Genomic DNA, 25,556 nt, shown 5'->3' with positions numbered 1-25,556 from the left:
ATTAATGTAATTTTTTTATATGTTAGAAGCTAGACTCAGCTATTAGTTGGCATTTAATGTTATGTTGTGTTACAAATGTATGTTTTGTCAAATAATTAATTGATGAAGAGTATCTGATTATATGACTATCAATTTCTTAGGATTTCAATGTCAGTTTAAAGACCTGTACCAACCCCAGATAATCCACAATAAACTGGATTGGGTGTTGGTAATATTCTTGTTGACTGTCAAGATGCATGTACTGTACAACTTATTGTGTCAGCTTACCAATGTAAACAAATGGTAAAAAAAAAACCCTGTCTCCTTTACCAGGTGATTCCTCCAGAGGGCTGGAAGCCGCGGAGGTCCTATGACACCATCGAGGATATGGTGATTCCAGCTCCCATCATGCAGGTGGTGACTGGACAGTCAGGTCTGTTCACTCAGTACAACATCCAGAAGAAATCTATGACTGTGAGCGAGTACCGCAAACTGGCCAACAGTAAGAGGTATGTTCCCGGTCCAGTGGTCTTTCTTACGTGTGCGGTTGCTTTTTTATCTTCATGGACGGATCAATTTTTAGTTTAGGAAGCACTGAATCTAATGATGTGAGGCTACTACGTTGCTTTTGTCGACCCAAGCAATATTTGCTCAGTTTCATACAGGTGCTGGGATACAGTTTTTCCTTTGACGCAACCATTTAAAAGATTTTAAATAAAAACATGATCTGTAAGCTTAATGATGGAGGAAAAAATGGGTTTATCAGTAAGAATGTTCATATGAAAATGTAAAACTTCTATCAGTTATCCAAACACTTCTGTGTTACATCTGTAACAATTTCATGTGTACATTTGATTGGCTTGAAACTCTATGAGCAAGAAAAACAGTTTGTTTTATAGCTTGAAACGCATCAGAATATACTCTTTTAATGTTAATGTCAGTGGCAGCTTTTATTGATTTCATTTATTCTCCATTTGCAGATGATATTGTCTCAAAGGAGATCTCCTCTGATTCATTTAAATGAAAACAGGACATGAACATGCATTTAAGAGTATATTTCAGCTGATCAATGTAAAAAAAAAGCAAAGTTAGAAACCAAAGAAGACTAAGAATACTTCTGTAGGTAGTGTATGAAACCTTGTTGATGCAGGCTTGTTTTTGAGTGTATTTACTGCCCTCTAGTGCTTATCAAATGCAAATTAAGTTTACTAAAGACAAAAGTTGAAAACAAAAGTATAGAAACAGTGAGATTGTCTTTTTTATGCTGTAGAGAAGTTAAAGCCAATTGAAAGAAATGTCTCCTATTAAAAACATCATGCATCTGCAGCATAATTTGAGAATATCAGCATGAATAAGTTGTTCAAAAATAGCACCTGCTATAGAAATGTATTTATCCTTCCTTCTTTTGCCACTTTTGGTCAGGTTTCAGTCACTAACTGATAGCTTGCTACCTAATGATATAGGTCTACAAATTGAACTGAAAACTGTTTAAGTGCTTATTGTACTGGGCCATCATCCCTGCTTACTGTTATAATTTGACTGCTTCTGTGCTTTTTCAGGTACTGCACACCCCGGCACAAAGATTTTGATGACCTAGAGAGGAAGTACTGGAAGAACCTCACTTTTGTGTCACCCATTTATGGCGCTGATGTCAGTGGCTCCATCTATGATGAGGTGAGGGTTCTATGAAAGTGCTCACTGGTCAGGGCTGATTTTCTGACTTGCTGATGAGGCTAGATACTTTGACCGACACGTCTATTGCTTGGTGATTTTTTATATTTATTGTTTTTTTTGTAGTGACAATAGACCTTTTTTCAGAATTGCTGGTTTATAGTTATTATTGGATGATAAATTACCCATAATAATTGTAGTAATATTATTTTCTTGATATAGGATGGGTACTTTAAAGAATAGTTTTTATGACTTGTTGCCAGCATCAAAAAGTGTCCCAGTGTTGCTGTAATACTCTGCTTAGTGAATGTGACACTGATAACCAGATCAACAATCAGTATATTTTTGTTTAACAACAGCACCATCCGGTGGTCATTGATGGAATTTCAGGACTGATTTGTGTGTATTGTGCAAACTACTCTAAAAATGCCTGTTGTCTCTCTTCAGGACATTCACGAGTGGAACATTGGCCACCTCAACACACTGCTGGATATGGTGGAGCAGGAGTGTGGCATCGTCATTGAGGGTGTCAACACTCCTTACCTCTATTTTGGCATGTGGAAGACCACGTTTGCCTGGCACACTGAGGACATGGATCTCTACAGCATCAACTACCTGCACTTTGGACAGTCCAAGTCCTGGTGAGTCCATTTTTGTTTTTGTTCCATTGTTTTTCTTTCTTAAAGCTTTCTGTGCTCGCAGTCCTACCACTTGTCATTTTATAAACCTGGGCTTGGTGCACAGAGATGTCTGTCATTTTTGTTTAAAAATATAAGGGCATGGCTCCCCCTGGTTTCTTGTGCATTATCATGCCATTATTACAATAAATACGGCAATCTTAATCATTTCATGTTTTAAAGAATTTGTTTGAAAAAGGAGGCTGATAGAGTACAAAAATCAAACACACAGCGAATTGCAGCTTGTCCATCAAAACTCTGTTCAAAATAAAAATCAGTGATGAAAAATGTTGGCTGTTTGGCCAGCAGCTGGTGTTTACAGAAAGCACTGCCCATGACAGTGTTGAGTGTATTGAAAAATGCAGTTTTCTCTTTCTTGTCTTAAGAAGGTAATTTATGAATAGTACTTAGGGTGGAACTTGGTTTTAGAGGCACTTATATGAAGAGACAGACCTCCTGTTACTCAAACGCAAACTTGCACAGGGACAATAGCACAGACATGCACACTAAAGGAGACCATCAAAGCATAGTAGTCAGGACAGGAGCCCTGCGGTGCATGTTCTTTCTCGGTCAATTTTCTTGCTTTTTCGTCAGGCCTCTATCGTACACCAGGCTCCCTCAACTCATTTATCTCAGGGAATCAGTCCAAAGCACACATGACACACCAGGGCTAGAGGGTGGTAGGTTTCTATTGGGTATTAAACTACGCAACTCTTATGTTAACGTCATCATTCACAGTTCTCCAATTCTTGTTTAAGGCTGGTTTTTCAGGAGTAGTGAACTTAACATATTTATACATTTGTTGGAAATCTGTTCATATATGCTCCTTTTAGCATGATGCTGTGTGTTCACAATTCGAAAGCCTATCATTAGTTATTTCAACATATGAGGGTTTCTAATTTGGCAAGTACCCTTTTTTTGTTTGTTTGGGAATTGACCTTTCAGGTTTGAGGACAAACGCCAACCCTAACCCAGCTGTTCTGGTTAATTATGTGCAAATGTTTCCTTTTTTTGTATTTGCCCTGAAATATTTAGAGATTTATCCTTGCATTTCTCAAGAAGTGTGTGTGTGTGAATAGAGTTTGTGGTGGCAGTAACATAATTATAAAGCACATTACAGCTTTATGCCTGCATTGTTCTTTAGCCTGTGTGGCCTCATGGTATTGAACCCCCAACCTGGGCATTTATTTCACTGATGCAGTGTTACATTTACAAGTCGTAGGTAGGCAGGGTGTTATTGCCTTCCTCATGGACACAACACATGGCTGAAGCATGTGCCTACATTCCCCACTATGCACTTAGCCACTGAGCACCTCTGGAGGCAATTTACTCTTATATTGTTTTTTCCCATTTTCATTTGTACTCCCAAAGAATTTTTTAATTTGTGGAAATATAATAGTTACCCTTTAATGACTTAAAGAACAACTGAATTAGAGAAATAAAGCAGGAAGTTTCAAGAAGCGTTTTTAGAGTACATGTAAGAAGGCATCTGCAGAAATTTCTATTGCAGATTTCACAGTTCTTGTGATAAAACATGAAACATTCTTTAGAGGTCGGTTCTCCTAACAGGACAACCCTTTGAGGCAGACTTGTATGTATACAAATGAAATTGCAGGACTAAAGACCACAAGTCTAATCTGCTCCACCAAACAACTGTCTCCTCACTTATTCCATTCTCCTTGATAAAATCAACAACATACATGATTCTGCCCATTGCTGCATTTTATTTGACGCTTGAAGAAAAACAAGTCATACCTTTCAAATATGCTAATCATAATCTACAGTAATCAATATTCTGAATATGTTGTTAAATAAAAGTTTATATTAGTTTCTTTGTGGTGCTGGACAGATTAATTGTATAGATGTCACAATGCCGGTCTGCCCATCTAGAGTCTGTATTTTACCAACACATTAATGCATATTAACTTTCTTGCTTTTAAACTTGCTCTCTCCCACTTAGACTTGCACTTACTTTGCCCGTACCAATTGTCATTTGTTAAGACTAATTCACTCTTAAATGGATGGATGCACACCATTCATTTCTTTTTGAAACATGACCCTTTTCTTTTTCCTCTCTTTTTCTCTCCTCTGTTTAATTCTCTCACTTGGTTTTATTCTCTCCCTGTCACTCTCTCTCTGTGCTCACCAAGCCTTTCCACCTTCATTTTTTTCAGAAATTCAATCATTTTCACTGTTACACTTGTGTGTGGTGGGGTAATTACAGGCTGTTAAACAGAGCATGGCCCCTTAAAACACACACATACACAGACACACTCTTCCTCTCCTCTCATAGTGCAGCCGTTTGTGAAATTAAGTCCATTCCCCCTGCAACTCAGCTCCCATCAAAGTCGGACCCCACCATAACGACTGCTACTACTACACACATGCATGCTCACACACTGGCGGATCTGCAAAAGACCTCAGCCATAGCAGGCTGTCACTTTCTCCCTGCCTTTATCCCTCCATCATTCATTTTCTCTTTATTTTCATTGCCGAACCCCTCTCAATCACCCCTCTACCCCAACACACACCAGTGGATGTGCTGTCAGATAAAAGATTAGCCCCAGAGCATGTGAGGGGAAGGTAGAGAAAGGCTGACGAAAGAGAATTGAAAGGGATATTTTTAAGTGCATCCCGGCTGCAACTTCCCAGGAAGGTTTATTATGAATCCATCAGTCCTCAAGCTTTTCTATAGTCTAAAGTTTTTGAACCATTGTCGTTTGACAGGGGTTTTTTGTCCCTGAGGAGAGAAATGGAGAGCTGAAGATCTGTATTTAACATAGTTGGGTTGGAACTGTAGTTTGGATGTTGGGCGGGGTGTTCTGAGCTTTGATTTAGTATTTGCACTGAAAGAAGGCTCTTTTTACAGCTCCCACAGTGGTCGCTTTTAATACGTTTGAAGTAAGTCACACACGTGTGTTCTGGCGGGCATATGCACTCTGTATTTCAACTGCACTTCAGGTTTTTTCAGAGACAATTACAATCGGCTTAAGTTGCATGTAGTTGTTCTTTTAAGAATAAAATGAACCTCGACTCGTCACCATTGTAGTGCAATGATAATTGGTTCCTCTTCATACACGAGGCTGTGAGCTAGCAATCTCTAAATTAGAAGAATAGTTATCTACTAAATGTAACATGTCTGTAGTGGTGCAAAACAAATGCCGTCTGGCTTCTCATGCTATTGTGACAGCTTAGATCCAACTTTTGAGGAACGCTGTCCAACCATAGATAAATCATGCTCTTCCTCAGAGAGGTGGAAAAGTTCAAGCCTTCATTTGCAGTGTGTTGTTTATTTGTGTGATTCTCTCTCTGCTGCCAGTGTGACAGACGTGTTGCTGCTATGGCAACTGTGGCCTTAGGAGGGAGGGAACAGGAGGAGACGCGCCGATCGGCTGATTTGTTTAGTTTGATGTTGGGATGGAAGGGATCATCTGAGGGATGTTCTCCTGCGCAGGCTGCTCTGCTTTCTGCACATTTACACAGAACCCTCTGCAATGTGAGGCTTCCCAGCGATAAATTTAGCTTTAAACGAATACCCTCGACATTTTAAGAAATGGACTTCATGCAGTCCTACAGAGAATTACAGTTAAAGAAAGGATGAATATCAATTTAACCTTCAAAACAGGTATATCCCTGGTGTCTTTAGCCAAGCTAAGAACAAACACTGTACTACACATTACTTAACAGCCACCTTGTTTAATCTCTGGGTATGGCTGAGTCAAAACACAATTTCCTACCTCATAATGAGTAGTTCAGTGGGAGTTTAGTTTAGGTAAGAAGTTGTAAAATATCTAGTTATAAACGTGTCATTTGCAACCAATATACAAAAGAGTTCAGCACGCACATACTTTGACATGAATGAAAATTGTTCCCCAAGCATACATTGTCAGTCTCATGTGTCTTGTTTTGTCCACAACCCAAATATTTTCACTTTACTATCCTAAATGGTTAATGACAACAGAAATTTAGCAAATGTGAAAATTCTTTCCTCTTGAAAATGACTCAAACAGATTGATTTTCAAAAAAATAGATTATGATTGCCGACAATTTATCAATGAATAGTTCCAGCAGTATTTCTTATTCCTAAAACCTACCAAAAGTAAACAATGCACAGTGACCAGAGTCTGTGTTAAATCTGGCCATACAGAAAAAGGATTGCCTCTTCCTATCATCAAAATAAAAAATCCCGGGCTTGTTTTAAGTTGATACAACATTTTCTGCTCGCATTGTTCTTTGCCCTATAGTCACAAAACAAAAGACAATATGTGATCATGTAGAGAATGATTATGGTCTTACAATATCTGAAAACCACAAGATAACGGCATATTTACCTACTAAAATGACTCCCAGACAATCCCCTGTATTTCAGTACCTTTGCTGCTTATCAAATGTCACTTTCTTGCTCCCAAATGACATGAAGGGCTTTGGTCACAAGCCTCTAATGTGGGATACCAGGCCAGAACATTAAATGGTGGGGAAGGCTGCACCTCCTTGAAACGTAAAACTTTCGTCTACAGGTGGCAGTGTGGCACCATGTCTTGGCACTTAGGACTGCAATCGAATTTGTCTTGTACTTTCTTTTGTGTTTATTATTTTTATCTCCCCTCTCTCCGTCTTCTGCTTTTGCTCTTTCCTTTTCCGTCTCCCCTTAAGTGTTGTTGCTTCTCATAGCTCTCCATCTTTGTTCTTTCATTCTTCATTTTCACCTCACTTTCTCCCTTTGTTTCAAATACCAATGTAGTTGGCTTTGAGAAATGTTGGCTTTTTTCACCCATAGTTCATTGCCTAATGTCTCTAGAGGGTTAGACATCCTGGAGGATATTATTGCATTAATAAAGAGCATTTTAACAACTTCACAAATCTGATTCAGATTTGAGCTTTGCCGACTCCCTCCAACACTGTTTTAGAAATAAACTTGCTTTCTAAATGTAGCATCTGATATTTATTTTATTGATAGATACTTTAAAGCGCCTCCCTAATTATATTGACTTCTTGGTTATGTTAGTACTTTGCTCTACCTATGTAGCAACACTGAACCAGTGCCATAAGGCCACTGTATTTGTACAGTGATAAAACAAGCTTTAACTGCTCATTAACTCAGATACCTCAGTTTAAAAACAAAGCAGTAATGGACAAAGACATACCAGAGCGGATCAAAGCAAGCTGGTAGCAAAGACTTAAAACCACTTTCCAGCAAACATGGAGAAGAATAATGGTTGCTTTTCAGTATGTGTTCATGTGTAAGAGAAGGAGAGGGAAGGGTGGTGAGGTGTACGTCATGGGTAATTTAATTTCTTAAAATGGTGAGTGCTGAGGGCAGTGAAATAACCCAGCACTCCCAAAACAGCAATTTCTCCTCGTCCTGCCCTTCACCTGTCATTTAATCCTTTCCAACACCCTCCCTTTTCTCCTTCTTCTCCCCTTCAAAAATAACTTTCAAGTATATGGGGTTTGGGGTTGGGGGGGTTGATGTAAGGGTATGTGCAGTGGCTGTACATCATCAGTGCATTGTGTTTGAATGGAAATAAAATAAATATTTGATAAAAAAAAAAAACCTTTCATGTATCTACATAGCACTGTTAAAAAGGGCAGTGATTAAAACTGTTGTGTTAGCTTTAATTCTTAAAGTATGTTCAGAGTTAACAAATTATTTTTTCCATTCCCTGTTATTTGCCCAAATTTTGACATTGGAGTGATTTTACTGTCCATTAAGGGTTATTTTCAGTATTGATAAGTGTCTTGATTAATTTCCGCATTAATAGATTAATCTTTAGGTCTATTAAATGTAAAAAAAAAAAACAAAACATTGTGAAAATTGCTCATCACTCTAAACACAACACCTTTAGATTGCCTCTTTTGTCCAAAACACAGTCCTCAGTCTGCAAACTCTTCATTAAATGACAGAGAAAAAAAAACACATCTTGACATTAAACAGACTGAAACAAGGAAATCTTTTACATATCTCCACGAAAAATAGTTAAAGTAATTGATTATCAAAAGTGACTAATGGATAAATTGTTACAGCTCTAGACTGTACAGACCTTGTCTGTATATAGCTAGTAACATGCATATAAACACGTGTCTTTGGTTTGTACCATTTCTTTGTCAGTGTATTAGTGCAGATTACTGATCTAAAAAAATGAACAAAAGTCTTTATTTTTTTCCTCCCTTTTATTTCCCTCAAGCAGTTTCCTCTGATCTGTTTCTTATTGTGATATTTGAGTCTTACAGGGCAAATATGTTGCTCAAGTTGAATGGTGTCATCATATCTCTGCCTTAATTCTCAAGCCCAGCATGAATTTGCCTCTAAGAAATGACTTTGCCTTGACTTTGTATTCTGTCGTAATGCTTTACAATATGAACATTGAATTTTATGGAAATACTCCAAAGCAGTGTTGCGTAATGCTGCTTCAGCTTTATTCAATACCATCAGTTGTAAGTTGTTAAGGAAAATAGTGGATTCAAGACATAGTATCTTGAATTCCAAGAAGGCAGCCCAGTCACGATCCATTCCACAGTCCATTTTAACATCTATTTTACTTGCAAAATCCTTTGGTCAAAAAGGTCTTAAAATTGTAGCTTCACTTGTAGATAAAACCTTGAGATACCCTGTAGATCTGCTTAGGGGCAGAAAGAACCCTAGGGAGTTCATAGGTCAAATATGTAAATATCTTGTCTTGTTTAAGATAATATTTGAGAATATGCTATACATACTGAATTTCAGTGTTTCCCACAGGATTTGGTGAGACTCTGGGGGTGGACTTTGCACTTTGCACCGGGGTCTGGGGGCATATTCGCCCAGAAGAAAACTTTGTACATTTTAGAATTAGATACAGGTACATCTCAAAAAATAAGAATATCATGAAAAAGTTCAATATTTTTTTATACTCATTTCAGTCCATATATTATATAAATTCATTACACATAGAGTGAAATATTTTAAGCCTTCATTTCTTGCAATTTTGATGATTATGGTTTACAGATAATTCAGTGTCTCAGAAAATTAGAGTATTATATAAGATCAATAAAAAAGGATATTTTAAACAAATGTCAGGCTTCTGAAACCAATACTAGGCTGGACCTCCTTTCGCATGAATTACTGCATCAATGCAGCATGGCATGGAGGCACTGTGGCACTGCTCAGGTGTAATGGAAGCCCAGGTTGCTTTGATAGCGGCCTTCAGGTCATCTGCATTGTTGGGTCTGGTGTCTCTCATCTTCCTCTTGACAATACCCCATAGATTCTTTATGGGATTCAGGTCAGGCAAGTTTGCTGGCCAATCAAGCACCCTAACACCATGGTCCTTGGACCAGCTTTTGGTACCTTTGGCAGTGTGGGCAGGTGCCAAGTCCTGTTGGAAAATGAAATCAACATCTCCATAAAGCTTGTCAGCAGAATTGAGCATGAAATGCTCTAAAATTCCCTGGTAGATGGTTGCGTTGACTGTGGACTTCAGAAAACACAGTGGACCAACATCAGCAGATGACATGGCAGCCCAAATCATCACTGACTGTGGGAACTTCACACTGGACTTCAAGCAGTGTGGATTCTGTGCCTCTCCTTGTGAAGCTCCCCCAAATTCTTGAAAGGATTTTGCTTGACAATCCTCTCAAGGCTGCAGTTATCCCTTTTGCTGGTGCACCTTTTCCTTCCACACTTTTCTTTCCACTCAACTTTCTATGAATATGCTTGGAAACAGCACTCTGTGAACAACCAGCTTCTTTAGCAATGACCTTTTGTGGCTAACCTTCCTTGTGGAGGGTGTCAGTAGCCCTTTTTAGATAGAAAAGGCAGCACATTTGCTGCAGCCATGTGTTTCTAAAATGGAGGCATGATATTCCTCCTTTTCCAAAAGCCGCCACTGAGGTAGGCGTGAACATGTGATGTGACGTGAAGCACGAAGTTGGGCAGTGATCAGTGACAACGAATTTGTCTTCAAAATAAGAGCGTTACATTGCACCCCATTGGAGTTTTAAACTGGGTTCTTTAACCGGCAGTAGCTTGCTGCTACAGCAACAAGCGGACAACAAAGACAGCTACAGAGACCGAGGAGATGCTAGCATCTCCTGGATGCCAGCGGCTGTCCAGTTGCTCATCTTGACGTCTACGGATGAAGTGATGGACTAGCTGCTGTGATCAGCTGTTTCCTGGCTTGAAAACTTTCCAGCTGTGGGTCGCACAACAGTGCACATCATTGACACCTCCGCCCATCTCATGCAGTTGCCAGCACATTGACGCCTTGTATTTAGATATCAATGGAGGCGGAAATAAGTGTACCCTCCGAGGCGGCAAATTGGCAGCCCAAAACAGACCCCCGATTTGCCGCCCTCTTGTCAAAAACTGCGGACCTAGCCGCAAAAAGATGGCTAAGTTGGCAGCTTGCTGCCCAGCATAAATGGCTAGTGACTGTCTTCTGGACATCTGTCAAGTCAGCAGTCTTCCCCATGATTGTGTAGCCTACGGACCCAGACTGAGAGACCATTTAAAGGCTCACGAAACCTTGGCAGGTGTTTTGAGTTAATTAGCTGATTAGAGTGTGACACCATGAGTCTATATTCTAATTGTCTGAGACACTGAATTTGGGGTTTTCATTATCTGTAAGCCATAATCATCAAAATTGCAAGAAATGAAAGCTTGAAGTATTGCACTGTATGTGTAATAAATCTATATGATATATGGGTTTCTGAAATGAGTGACAAAAATTATTGAACTTTTTCATGATATTCTAATTTTTTGAGATGTACCTGTATATCTGTCTGGTGCACTTCAAAAGAACAATTCATTCACAATTGACTCTACTACACAGCTCTGGCTATGCAATGTTGGCAAAAGCCTATGAGCTATAGTCAATATCAGTCTATTACTTTTAATTTTGTAGCCTGTTAGTCCAGACTGACTTAACCTTGACTTAGAGACCAGATAATCATGGGCATTAATAATTTTAAAACAAGACAATGGGTGCTACGTTAACTATATAGTGTCTGGTCGGTGTGGTTCAGGTTGCTGCTGGAAACGATTTCATGTGCATGCAAAGACACTTTACTGAAGTAACGGTGGAAAATGTTGGAGATCTACAGCGCTAATATGACTGGTGAAAACAGAGACAAATAAACAAACTTAGACTATGGCCGGCCACCAGAGTCTCTAACTATTTGCAAACACTATTGAATGTGAGAAGTTTTTGGCACTCTTTCTTGGTAACAGGTCAACCTTTCACTAAACTGATCACCTTTTTTCCCCTCCCTCTACAGGTATGCGATCCCACCTGAGCATGGAAAGAGGCTGGAGAGGCTGGCACAAGGTGAGGCACTGATGATATCAATTAAAACCATATTTTTGCCTATTTTACCCTGTCTTGTTTGTCACATTAAGGGAAGGTGAAAGTGCTTCAAACTGTTTAGCAGGCACCATGAAATACACATGCTTCACATTTAGCACGTACACAGAACTAGCACACATCTAAAGCACAGCTACCTGCTGTCCCTTTCACAGGACAATAACAAAGTAAAATAGCACCTCTCAGTTACACACAGCACACACAACACTGTTAATACACAGTGGACTTCACAACCAAACAGTTTGTCAACACTGTGGGCTGCATGGTGAAGAACCCTTGCATGTACTCAATTGGTGAAAAACTTTGATGTCCCATTTTCTCAAGTCATACAACAACATAGATTTTGCCTGGCTGTGCTTAAATGGAGCTTGAGGAGCAGAAGCAGCTTGAGGCACTTAGTGTGTGCAGTGACTTGTACTGAAAAGATCAGGAGGACTGTAGATGCTGAGCTCAACTGAGCATTCTGCAGAATGAGTTTGAGGAATCTTTCTCAAGCCCAAGTCTCCCAATAGGTGTCACAGCCCAAATCAAAACATACCAGAGACATTTATCATCAGGGTTCTTGAGAGTTTGGAAGTGCGATTCAACTGGCTAGTATTTATTGTCTTGACTAGCGAGGTTGACCAGTTATCTAATCTTGCATGTCTCTAATCTGGACCTCGATATAAATGAAGTGAGCATTTCCTCAGCAGCTGCAGCAAAAAACCTGTTGAAAACTAAACCTAAATAGATTTGATAAGAGACTCCAAAGGAGTCGTATTTCATAGTGAGTTCAGTGCTTAGTTCAAAATAGACACTGTATACAGCTTTTTGTCACTCTTCATCTTTGCATTGAGCTTTCAGTCACAGTTTGCAGTCTTCCTCTGTGCTGCTATCTAAGCAGCTGTCAGTGGGAGGAAAGCAATGCCAACCTAATTTAACAAGCACCCACTGACCTATCAAAGCCATCGTCAGCACAGGTAGCCAACTGTTTACGAGGTCCTAAAAAGACGGTTATGGGTGCAGTAGGAATGCCTAATGGGACTGGGACAATGGTCTTGTTACTTGAAAACTCCTCTCCAAACATTTGACACAGCGACAGCCGTTTGTCTTATCGCTCCTCATCTCCGCATTATTTTTAGTCATGGCTTCACACTCACTGGGTGGGGGTAGGGGGGTGGTAAGGGAGTGTGCAGGGTTGGAGGCAGGAACTTAATTTTCAAACTCAAAAGGACAGAATGAAGCCTTTAAGTTAATATTACCCCGCGGAGAGCTCAGAGAGCCAGCTGCATTTTAATGGGGATTAATACTCGGGCTCTGTCGGCACATTATTCACCTTTATCAGCTCCAACAAGCAGGCAGGCGATGAGAGAATAGAGGCCCTCTCTCCCTCTTTTGCTTTGTAGGGTGGAACAGAGGCTGAAACAATGCAGTGAAAATGAAGGATGAAATGGGCACCGATTATACTGTCAGTCACATTAAAGTTTAACTGGGTGGAGGCTTGGACGGACCCCCCTTTGAGGCACCAGCGGGTACAGACAGTAAAGAGTGGGAGAGCAAGCGATGGAAGAGAAATTCTTGCTTTTGATTATGTAGAGACAGTCTGAGTCCCTCTGTCTCCAAGAGCAAAAGCAAGCCTTTGTTTTAGAGAGAGAGTTGGGGCTTCGAAAGCCCAAAATGTCAGAGGGGTATATTATGATCTCAAAGCAGTCTGGGTTTTTAAGAAAGTAGGGTGGTTGTTTTGCAACATGAAAGTGCCATTGCAAAGTGTCAGTAGCTATGCATGTGTGCTGTAGCTTATATTAATTTTAGTTGCTGTATAGTTGCAGTCAAATGAGAGTTTTTTTGTTTTTTTTAAGTATGAAGACTGCAGATGCTTTTTGACAAATGACTTTATGGGCATAGACACCAATAATTGACGGTAAACAAGTGAGACTATGGTAAATACACGTGGTCATCTCTGAACAGCAATCTTGTTAGTGCTGCTGCTTCTTAGTTCAAGTAATTGTGCAATATCAACACATACTTTTCTGTCATTGCAAAGTAGATCTTGAGGCAAAAGATTTTCTGTTTGTTTGTGCTGAATGGGATCAAGATTTTTAAAGTGGCAGCACCCAGTCCCAGTTTTCTGGTGTACGGTAGTCTTTTCTTGAAGACATAATACAATCCAGCACGTATCCCATTAAATTGTACCAGGAGGCACACAAACAGTGCATTTACATGCACTGTTTTAATGTGATTATTCCACACTTTAGGCAGTAAATTAATTCACACCCATGTCAATAGCAAACCAGATTTCCTTTTCCAGGTGGTGGGATTAACAATAATATAGTAAACACGGCTACAGTTCTGCTGGGGAAATCAGTTGAATTGGCAAAGCTTATCTGGCATTCTTTGAAATACTCACTTGCCAGCTAGTCACTCCTCCAAAACTGCAGGAAAAAGAATCTTGTAAAGCAACATCTTATCACTAAATATTTTTCTATTATCTTACATCAGAAACATTTGGAACAATACAAATTGAAATACATTTAAATATTTCAATACATATGGAAAATGTCACGTATATAGTAAGACATGGTTTAGATAAAGTGCAGAATTCTTACTACTGATCAGACAGCATCTGAATTGTTATATTCAGAACAGTGTTTCAGCATATTGTTTATCTGTTGATATTCTTTTATCGTGATATGTTATTATACAACACTTGGACATCAAATTGACTTACTGTTGATGATTTTTTTCAAAATCTCAGAGTTAATATGCAGAAACAGTTTTCACCCCTACAGCATCTCTGCAATATTGTTATTGGGGTATTTGGTTAAAAAGAATATTGATTTTTACGCACCACGACATAGCCTAAAAATATCACAATATTATTTTAATGTCACGTATCGTAGCACTACCACACAAATCGCTGCATAATGTTTGCAGTCCTGGAGCTGCTGGTCTTTGAATAGTTATCCATGATTTTATCAGACAATATGTTTGAGATCACATATCCCATGTTCTCTGTTCTCCTCCTTCAGGCTTCTTCCCTGGAAGCTCCCAGGGCTGTGATGCTTTTCTTCGCCACAAGATGACACTGATATCTCCATCCATCCTGAAGATGTATGGCATTCCTTTTGACAGGGTGAGTGACAACCGGTCCTTTGCGTGACATAAATTTAATACAAATGTAAATATTATTAATTTTTGTCTAAGCGCAAGGGGCAAACACTGTGCTGCTGCTGGATACTTATTAACTGTCGGTTAATTTTTTATCTAATAAGTGACTAAAATCTACCATGGCTAAAAACCTAACATGAACATTTTTACATATTAAATCATTGGCAGTGCTTTCTATTAGAATAGGAAGAGCTTGGGAAAAATAAATGAATAAATAAATAAATGAATAAATAAAGAGAGAGACTTATATTTAAAAGAGGAACTGAAGGTAAGCGTTTCTTACTGCCTCCTCCTAATGGCAGTCGTGGGTCTTGCATAAACAGCAGAAAAGAGAGTTTCATTTTGAATGACGAATTACAACGCAAGGCAGCTTTGACGCAAACATTACAACTGCTACAGGCTGTAATAATGATACAGTAGGAGTAACACCCTCTTTTGTGGCTGCCATTGGAAATTAATTGGCTTATTTTCCAACTTTCTGTTTCAGTTTGATTTACTAGTTCATCTAAATCCGCACAGTCCAAAAATTAAGTCATACAAAGTTCTCTACTTTCAGCAGACTGTTACCCCTGTGCCTATTAATCTTCTCACTCCCCCCTTAGGACATCATTATCACAGCGAACATGTTACTTGTAACACACCTACAGTATCTCTCTCGATTCATGGGTAAAAATAAAACCGTCTTCTTGTGCTTTTGCAAGAGCAAAAAAAAAGACGTTTGATATCTGAACCACTGCCTTTAGTTGAGGAAGTTCATCTCCCACTCTCAGCCTCAACTCCTGTTTCCTCCCCTCATGCCTGTCACCTTGTCTGGCTTGATGTGTCTTTTGATTGCCTGGATCCAGGATTCACAAAGAAGTTGAGATCAGCAACCAGACATATAGGGCTTAAGTTTTGGGGCAACACATTAAAAAAGAATGTGCTTAACTTGTCCTCACATTTTTAAACATTCTGAGAATAACACTGAGCTCATGGGAAGACACTTGGAGCAGCAGTCATGTTCCGCTGAATTAATTTTGCTCGCAAGTCAGAAAAGTGTAGAGAGAGGTTGTTTCTGAGGAGTTGAACTCTGAGAAACTCAATGGCACATGTTATGGATGTGAAATTCATGATTTACAACGGAATACATTTTTAGATTAGAGATTTTGAAATTGTGTTTTAAAGGCCAAAGCCAGTATGAACTAATTTTTAAGGAAGCATTTATAAAATAAACTAAATGTCCAATAAAGATAACAAAACTGTCGAGAAATGACCATATTCATAATAAGTGAAGAAAGACTTGAACAAGTGTTTGCTCCCAGACTAATTAGAGAAGATGTTCCCTCCACAAGAAACCTAATTAGTTTTTTATTTAGTGAGTATGAGATTCATATTTGTCAGCACAGACTTGGTGCTAATACATCTTGATCTCAATTTTAGTGGAGACTCTGTTGGAATTAGTTTCGCAGAAGGGGGATGGGAATTTAAGAAACCTTTTATACACATGCACACATGAAGCATTTTTATATATTAATTCTTTCATTTATGCATTTAGAAAAAAATCTGAAATGTCACAATAATTGTTTCTGCTCTGTCTGAACAGATCACTCAGAATGAAGGGGAATTTATGATCACCTTTCCTTATGGCTACCATGCTGGCTTCAATCATGGCTTCAACTGCGCAGAGTCCACAAACTTTGCCACCTTGCGCTGGGTGGACTACGGCAAGATGGCTACCCAGGTAAAATGAGACAGACGGACAGTATATTCATCCTGTGGCAGGAGATGAAGTCAGTGTATCAGAGATTAAAGTGGTAAATTCCACAGTGAGATCTATGCACATTTAACAGAATGTGTGAATGTTTTCTTATTTTCTGTAAACTGTAAACTATTGGCATCAGAAGTGTGAATCTGTTCAGAAAAGGTATGACATTTTGAAGTAAAAGTAAACATCTTACACATGGCAGGGTACGCACATCTAACACTACACTTGAAGAGGTTTGATCCGATGTGTGATTCAGCAGCAACTTTGCAGCCTTCCTGCTCTGGCTGTTTGGTTCTCTGAAGAGATGAAGTAATAGATCATATCGAAATATAAAAGCAGCGTCTGGTTCTGTGCTGCACACCATCTGTTACCGACACTAACCGTCCCCTCGTATCCTTCCATTGACTCAAACTGCTGCTTTGCCTGTGGGCTGCTGAGCATGAAATTGACAGGGTATGGGTTGGTTGTGGACTGGAGCCCAACTACAATGTCCTCTGGAAGAACCTCCCCCTTGTCTCTTTTCTTTACATTCCACTTCATTTTCTTGTTCAGTTCCCTCTCTCTTCCCTTTCATATTAGTGTTCACATATGTGTGTATGTGTCCCTTTTTTCCTGCCTTCTCTCTACTTGGCTGCATGTCAGATTTATGAGGTGCCAGTTTGCAGAAGTACATCTCCCTCTCATCTCCCTGTTTCTCATTTTCGGCTTTCCCACTTTGCCCGTGTGGCCGCTTGTAATTTAAAAACCAGTAGTCCAGGCTCCAGCAGTTTTTCCCTCCATCCTGCCCAGTGCTCAAGGGAGCATCTCCCCTACACTTGTCTCAGTCTGATAAAGAAGAGCGGTCCACTCTGCACTGCTAATCCGAGTCGACAAACCGACAGCGCAGCACCGCACACAGACACAGGAATTTGAAAGAGAGCAGCTTGGCCGATGAGACAGGCTCTTTCTGCCAGTCTATCCCCTTCTCCTTCTTTGTCTTTCACACTGATGTTTTTATTCTCTTGGGGTGGTGGAGTGGCATGCTGGTCACACAGATTGTCCCGTATCCAGTGCTGTTTAAAATCACTCTTTACAGGTGTACTGTATGTCGTGAGCTAGACCCTGAACCCATTCATGCTCTGCTGCCCCTCACTGGGTGTGGCTGCCCAAAATGGCATATTTTTTGTATTTCCTCCTTAATGGTTCGTTAAGTACTTTGAACCATTTTGATATTTCTGGCAGTAAGTTAAGCCTTTGTCTTGACTGCCATAAGAAAACATAGCGAAATAATGCCATTACATGAAGACAGCGACATTTGCTTCCACAGCAACTTTAAGTGGCTCTTTTCAACATCTTAGTTCTTGAGAGCGAACACTTAAGTACAGACACATCTAGAGAGTGTATTTGTCTTCAGAAAATGTCTATATATTGACAGGAACTGGCTACCTTTTTTGGTATTAAAGTCCAAATGCCTGCAGATCCCAAAGAGTTTTTCAGTCACGTTTTTAAATACAGTTTTGTAATATCTTTGAGATCAAACCAGCCCTTTTAGCAATAGTATTCAAAAATGAAAGAAAAAAAAAATAACACCTTTGTCCTTTCTTTAGCCTTGGCCAAAACTAAACTCTTGGGGGTCTCTGAGGTCAGCCTCACTTGTGCAGGGCAGTGTTGAATTGAATTGAGTGCTGGCAAAATTTAAATGCATTTTTTAGAATGAATATTAATTTACAACTACTTACACCATTGATTATGTCAAAAAGTTGTGGTTTCTTTGCTCCTCTATGACAGTATACTGAATATCTTTTGGATAGTGAACAAAACAAGACATTTTAGCGCAATATATTGGGCTTTTAGAGACACCATTTTTTCGGAGATTTTATAGAACGAGCAACTGACAGATACATTGTAAGTAAAACTAAATTCTTTATAGCTCTTCTCTACTTTTCCTGGTTACTCCATGTTTTAGCCTTTCCAGTCAGCTTAAAATGTTGCTTGTCGATGTGCAGTAAAAGTGATTGAGTTTAGTTTTAAGTAAAGACCTGTACTGTGCATAGTGTTGTGCTGCCTTCTCAGTGAGATATTGGGCTGAAATTTTATTTCCACTTCAATTTCATTTTCGTAACTTCTGTCATATACACCTAGTTATACACCTCACCCACAACAGCCACTTACTTTGCAACAATGAAGTCTCTCATTCTCTGTTGGTCTTTAACATAACTCCCCTCATCTCTCCCTCTCTCTCTCTGTCTTTGGCTTGAGCAGTCATCTGTTAACTCGATAGGCCGTCTCCCCTCCCTCTCCCGCCCTCCCCGTACTGAGCTTGATTCTGTCAGCACCAAATAGGACAGTGAACGATGGGGCTCGGGATCAAATTTGTCACAGTTTTGGGGCTGCCAGCACAGGAAGGAGGGAAGGAGGGAGTGAGCTCAGGCATTCTTCACGTCTCTTTTTCATGTCTTCTTAAATACAAGCTCCCCAACTGCTGACCCATCTGTCTGACTTACTAAGCAAACACACCTGCAGTCAGAGAAGGCCCACTGTCAGCACTCCTTCCATGCTGTCAGCATGCAATTAGACTTTCATTATTTCAGACATTGCAGCCTTTATTAACCTTCTCCTCAACCTCTCTGACTATGCTTTAAGCACAAGCCATTTCATTTCTTATTTTTGTAATCCAGGGCTTACACAGACATGACTCATTCTTCACTCTAGACTCAAACTGACTATACTAGGAATCGTCTTAAAAAACCCCACAAAAAACAGCACCTGTCCACATAACCTCACCTTGCCAATAGGTGCCTGGGACACACTGTTCATACTATATTGATGTTGTCACAAAGTTTAATCAAGTGCTAAGAAAGCTCTCTGTCAAGCGGTTTAAGTAGTTTGTGCTATGCTTAAATAGCTACACTGATTTGAATAAAGCACATGCAATTTTGGCATGTTTGATTGAGAGGAGTTCAGCTGGAGCCCACCGAGGCACTGCAGATGGCAAAAAGGATCTTGCAGATTATTTCTAGTAGTTATAAATAGTTATGTCTGCTTCACCATTATGCTGCTGAATGTTAACAGTTCCTATGTTCTGGCCCTGTAGTGTTTTCAATGAAAGCCTCTCTCGATTTGTTTGGTGCTCAAACACACTTTGCGACTGTTCCCGCAGGCTTCCATGGTGATTTTTCTGTCTGGGAGAGAAGCAGAAATCATCCTCCCAGTTTCTAGACTAAATCACATCACTTTTTCATCTTGAGAGTGAACTGTAGAGGACTCACTGTGCACGCTGATATTTGTTTGCAGACATGTCTAGTTTTGGCGTGGCCAGACATGCTGTGATTGGACATGCTGAATTGTTATTAGATGTTGCTTATGTGCAACCTATGCCCATGATAGCCAATACACAATATGTATTCTTCTTCTTGTGTGGTAGGCTTACTGCATTATAGAACTGATAAGAGTCTTGTTCTTGTAGAAAATGCTGCCTGGAGCCTAAGATGGGTTGTGTCCACTGACACAAAACATGATTATCTGCTACACACACACACACACACACGCACATGCACACACGCGCACACACACACACACACACACACACACACACACGCACACACCTAGCAGTAGAAAATAATTTCCATTGTTCTCCCAGTGAGTTTACAAGGACACTTAGTCACATTTGGTGTTGTCATGTTCTCAGGGGTTTTCACAAAAATATGTCTCACACATTCAATAAAGACAGTTTACCCAGACTTTCTTGGTCACATCAGTGACCTTTGATTTGAGTCCATTGGCAGCATTTACCGCTATAAACCTCCAGAACATCACAGATCAGAATCTTTCTAAATTGCATTTACTGAGGCAGGGTGCTAACATGACAAGCCCCAAGAATTCTATGTCCCAATGTTGGTGAAAGTTACTGTTCCAGAAGTTCTGTTTCTAGTGCAGTTACATCTTATGTGGTTGATTGATGAACTTATTTTAAGGATGGTTGCATCAGATCCCTCCAGTGTTAAGATGAGCTCTGTAACGCCCAGTGCACCCTGCCACTATTTGCTGCTATTAGAGAGCAGCCATAATATAATGAATGAGCAGATCAGAGACTTGGGGCCACACAGTGAGATTAGTGGGAACAGTTTCATCACAGTTGAAATATTGCTGACATTTAAAAAAGGAAAACTTGGTGCAACATATACTAGAGAGATACAATACAATGCTCTATAAACTGTTTATCATGCACACAATATCAAATGGTGTATGGCTTTCCCAGCTGTAGATCAGACATTTATATATCTCCCTCTTTCTATTCAAGATATTAAGCAGTTGTTGTTGGATTGTGGTGTATAATAATAGATAAAGAAGGGAATTAAAGAAAAATTTGAATAATTTGGATTTTTTGGTCAGCATTTTCTCTCTAGTGTGCATCTCAGTTAAAAAATGGTTGTGGAACAGATATGATATAAACCTCAGATTCGTTTTTATCTCATCACAGTAGTTTTTAGGAGAGTGTGTGATGATATTTAGCATCTTGACAAATTGTGACTACTTGACAGATCAATCTAAATTTTTTGGATCATCTCTCTGGTTATTGCTGTCCTCATCAAAGCCATCGTCAAGAATTGTGTATAATCACACTTTTCCAGTTACTGTTGGTCAGGTCACACAGGTCAGACTAAAACCCTGTCTTGCTATCAGTTCTTGGCACATCTTTTGAATCCACAGATCCATAGAGTCCCCAGGCTCTGGGTTTTCTGTGGCTCCAACAATTTAGCTTCATTAGGAGCTGAAGTATACTTCAGGGCTCATTGACTGCCTGCCTCAGGGCGAGTTTTTGTTTTCTCAGATCTTGTGCATTTCCAAATCAGTTTCCCTCCTCTAATTAAGTTTTTATATGATAATAAAATGGAACTTGTCCTGGCCCTTGAGGATGGCAACAATCTCTATAACCTCTTAATAGTTTCATGAAAATAAAATCAGCCATTCAATCCTTTTACAGTAGCAAAAAGCACATTTTGCCAGGTACAATCAGTGCAGGAGCGATATTTATCTGGTGTTCTTGTGCCTCTGTAGTTTTCTGGCATGTTGCTGTTTTTATTAAAGGTTTCATGATTGTAACAATCAGCTGCACCCATGCTCACTTGCCCCCCTCTCCGTTCCCACTTTCCACTCAACCAACCCCCCCTCCATATTTTAATGTTTCCGTCTGTCAAGTGATGACTAGATGAGATGTAGGCTGGATATTGTTTTGCTGGGGAGGGCGAGCTGCTGTGTTTCCAGTAATTGAACATAAGGTTCCCAGTACAGCTCGGGAAATAATAGGGCCAGAATGTAATACAGCAAACAAAGCACAAAAGGAAAATATTTCCCCATCCATCCCTCCCTCTCCTCCCCCATCTTTGTTTGTTTCATCTCTCTCCTTTTGTTTCCTTCATTCCAAACTTCTCTCTGCTGTAGCTGCCATTTTCTCTTACACTCAGCACCGTGGTTTCATTTAAAAGCTCTGCTGCTCCTCATGTCACCAGACAGCAGAAGGATTCATTGACCTGTATTGTCATTATGAAGGTTTGTGGAGTCACCTTGAGGTGTAAGTGCTCATAGGATGTAGCTATCACTGTCATTTACCTCTGAACTATTTGCACATTACCACATTTACCAAAGGCTTATTACTTGCAATATTTGACTGACTTATTTTAGAGTTCCAGTGTGTAGGATTTAGGGGCAGAATTGTAACTTATTAACTTTCATAATTAAGTTTTCTGTCATCATTAGTGTATAATCACCTGAAGGCTGAGTTTCCATAACCTTAAAATAAGTACTTTGTATCTACAGAGGGAGTAGGACCTCTTCCACTTATGCCTTTTTATATTAGCCCAGAACAGACAAATCTAACATCAGGAGGGCCTTCTTCATTTCTCACCTTTTCAGCAGCCACCATAGGAACAATAAGGCAAGAGTTGTGCAGACTAAAAAGATGGAGACTACTCAATCCTATGCACAGGACCTTGAAAGTACATCTGCTCATTGCAAATTTTTTTTTAACTCGTGGGACGCCAATTGTTGCCAACTTCACTGTAACCTCATCGCCTGTCTGATGTGTGTGTTGTGTTTTTCTCGTGGAGATTGCTGCACTCTAAACTATATGCCTCTTGTTATATGGTAAAACAAGAGCCAGCACAGTGTCACTGTTGTTAGCACAATTGCCTCACAGTAAGAGGATCATGTGTTCAAATCCTGTCATCTTCTCTTCGTGCTTGCATGGGTTTCCTCTACAGAACCAGTTTCATTACACTGTATGATTAAATGTAGGGTTAGGGTTATCCCTCAGTTCAAATTCAACCTTACCATATTTACTTGTTTATACACAATGTCCTCTTTTCACTCCTAACTGCAGTACTGTGTATAATACCAGTAAATAATACTAGTAAATATGTTGTAAATCCTATACAGTGGCTGCATAAATGTTTTATTAATGTCTCTCCCTCCATATAATGGATCTAATTAGGTTAAACAGGTTTGCTATTTGCACTAATTTCAAATACAAAATTGGGCATATAAATGTTTACCTCAGTAAAACCTCTTCAGCAATGAGAAGAAAGACTCGTTCTTGGCAGAGTGCATAACACACGTGCCTTTCATGTGAATAAAATGATAAATTAATTATAAAACATTACAAATTCGTTATATGAATTCATCTAATTTAAGTTCAAAGACCATCTCTGAAAAGTGTGATTGCTGCTGCTCTCCCCTGCTGTTAGTTACCATCCTCTTCGATCCATCCTCGTTTTTTGGGCTTCTTCATCAGTGTGCCAAAGTCTGTTAACGTCCTCTTTTGATCACTCTTTGCAGAGTTTTCTGTCTAAAAGTAAAAGCTAACAATGTCATCTGTAGCACCTGCTCCAGTTCAGCTCAGTAGCATCCTCCCACGGCCGAGCATTTTCATCTTCTTCTTCTTCTTCTTTTTTTTTTTTACCTTGCAACATATTTTGCTCCATGCCTTACCTGCAGCTATTCTCTAACTTTCAGTCATCTTCTTTCTTCGCTTGTTCTTCTCTAGTGTACCTGCCGTAAGGACATGGTGAAGATCTCCATGGATGTGTTTGTGCGCTGCCTGCAGCCAGATCGCTACGAGCTGTGGAAGCAGGGCAAGGACACCGCGGTGTTGGACCACCTTAAGGCCACTGAGCTTAGCAGCCCCGAACTGGAGCGCTGGAGGCAGCATCGTGTAACCCATCGGGCAAACCTACTGCGAAGGTGAGAGGTCAAACTGCACATTGTGTCCAAATTCTGAGGTTTTGACATTCTTACAAAAATTTATCTCTTGTAACCGGGAAAACCTGAAGTTGTTCTGGTTTTCACACTACATGACAGTTTGTGACAGTCTTGAGTCTCATGTGCTACTTTCCCAAACATACATGGAGGCTTTTGCAATAGATAGACATACATATGAATTATTACATGTCTTTGTGTCCCACCCCAGAGCCATGCAGAAGATGAAGCAGCTTCGTCGTCTAAAGCTGGAGGAGGTGAAAGTGCTGGCAGAGGAGGGCATTGAGCTGAATGCTGCTGATTACCAGCGTCAGGTTGAGGAGCGTGAGGCCCAGCGGAGACAAGAGAGGGAGGAACGTCTAGCCAAAGAGGCCATGATGACCCTGGAGGCCATGGAGCGTGAGGAGCAGGAGGCTGCTGAGGCCGCTGCCAAGGCAGCAGAGGCTCCAGCTGTAGAGGGTGAGGACAATTTAAGCATTAAGATAAATATTTTTCTATCTGTGTCACATACCTATGTGTTCAAAACCAGCTTAGTTGTTTTATTTTGAATTTTACTCGATCTTTTTTAACTTCTTGCTGCTGGTTCATGAAATATGGAAAACTAAACTTAACTCAAAACATTACAAATTCCAAATGTCACCTTCCTCCTCAAAGTTTGTGATGAATGAAGTTTGTTTTCCACCGATTCTCTTTGCCAACAACAGAACCTGAGGCCAAACCTCAGAACTTGATGGAGGACATTGAGAAAAAGAAGCCCAAAAAGCCGAAGAAGACTACAAATACCCACAACTCCATCACTGGGTTTGAGGAAGCATTTGAGCAGTTTGCTACATCCAATATGAAGACTTCAAATAATGTTAGTTTTGCTGCAGAGGTGGCGAAACCTCCTATCCCAAAACAGAGTGACATCCCAGCAGACAACAAGCTGGATGTGAGTGCCACCCAGGTAAGACTATTCAGATCAAAGTCAATTGTGTTTTTCCCTTTGAGATGTACTTGCGTCCAGCATTACAGCACACTTATTCATCTAACTCAGTAGTTGGTGCTATTTCAATATGGAAAAATGAAGTTGCTTGATCTGAAAATAGAGTTGAACCTCTAAATGTTAATTGTTTTTCAGCTGCAGCATACCAACAGTTACTGAGATCAGTTTGATGCACAAATTTAATCCTCTAAAAGAATCAGACTGTTTCACAGATGGCAATTTATAGAAACCACGTGTCCATAGTAAACAGTTTACAAAATCAATTTTACCTTGTAATATTTTGAAAAGATTGTAATGATTTGCTGCTGCATATGTCAAGGTCAAAACACTGAAATCTTGCGTTTTATCAGGCATGCTTCTCCAAGATGAAGATGCCAACAGAGGTCAAGAAGAGTCGCCGTCACCCCCTCAGCAAGCCACCCAAACGCTCCCCTTTGTCCGTCTTAAAGCAAGATCCGACCAGCGAAAAAGGTGTGCACGCGTCACCGTACATTTATTTAACCTTGAGTATATGAGTGAATTTTTAAAAAGTTGAAAAGAGTGAATCATTGCTGAATACTAACAGTAACATTTTAAGATCATTCACACACAATGTACCAAAAATGATGATGCAATTATAGATGATCTTCATCTATAATTATGCTTTCTTTCCCTCTATCCCCTACTTCATCACGCTACTTAAAATGAAGAAGACACACCATTTTTGTTTTGATTATCGATCTTGAGAAAGAAAAACAAGCAGGACTAAAGCTCCTTGTGGGGATAATGAAATCAAGACTGCA

At 39.8% G+C, this 25,556-nt stretch overlaps 1 protein-coding gene across 1 annotated transcript in view; it reads left to right on the top strand.

Moving 5' to 3' along the window:
• Window positions 1–25,556, top strand: part of kdm4b (lysine (K)-specific demethylase 4B) — a 44,959-nt gene that overhangs the window by 3,711 nt on the left and 15,692 nt on the right. The window contains 10 exon segments of the mRNA XM_037113721.1: window positions 313–488; window positions 1,539–1,653; window positions 2,098–2,291; window positions 11,580–11,629; window positions 14,674–14,777; window positions 16,395–16,532; window positions 23,578–23,774; window positions 24,001–24,248; window positions 24,494–24,735; window positions 25,125–25,245. Of these exon segments, the coding sequence (XP_036969616.1) occupies window positions 313–488; window positions 1,539–1,653; window positions 2,098–2,291; window positions 11,580–11,629; window positions 14,674–14,777; window positions 16,395–16,532; window positions 23,578–23,774; window positions 24,001–24,248; window positions 24,494–24,735; window positions 25,125–25,245 (1,585 nt within the window).

Source organism: Acanthopagrus latus, chromosome 11 (genome assembly GCF_904848185.1).
Source record: "Acanthopagrus latus isolate v.2019 chromosome 11, fAcaLat1.1, whole genome shotgun sequence".
In the NCBI taxonomy this organism is placed as follows: domain Eukaryota; kingdom Metazoa; phylum Chordata; class Actinopteri; order Spariformes; family Sparidae; genus Acanthopagrus; species Acanthopagrus latus.
This window is presented reverse-complemented; position numbering and strand designations above follow the sequence as displayed.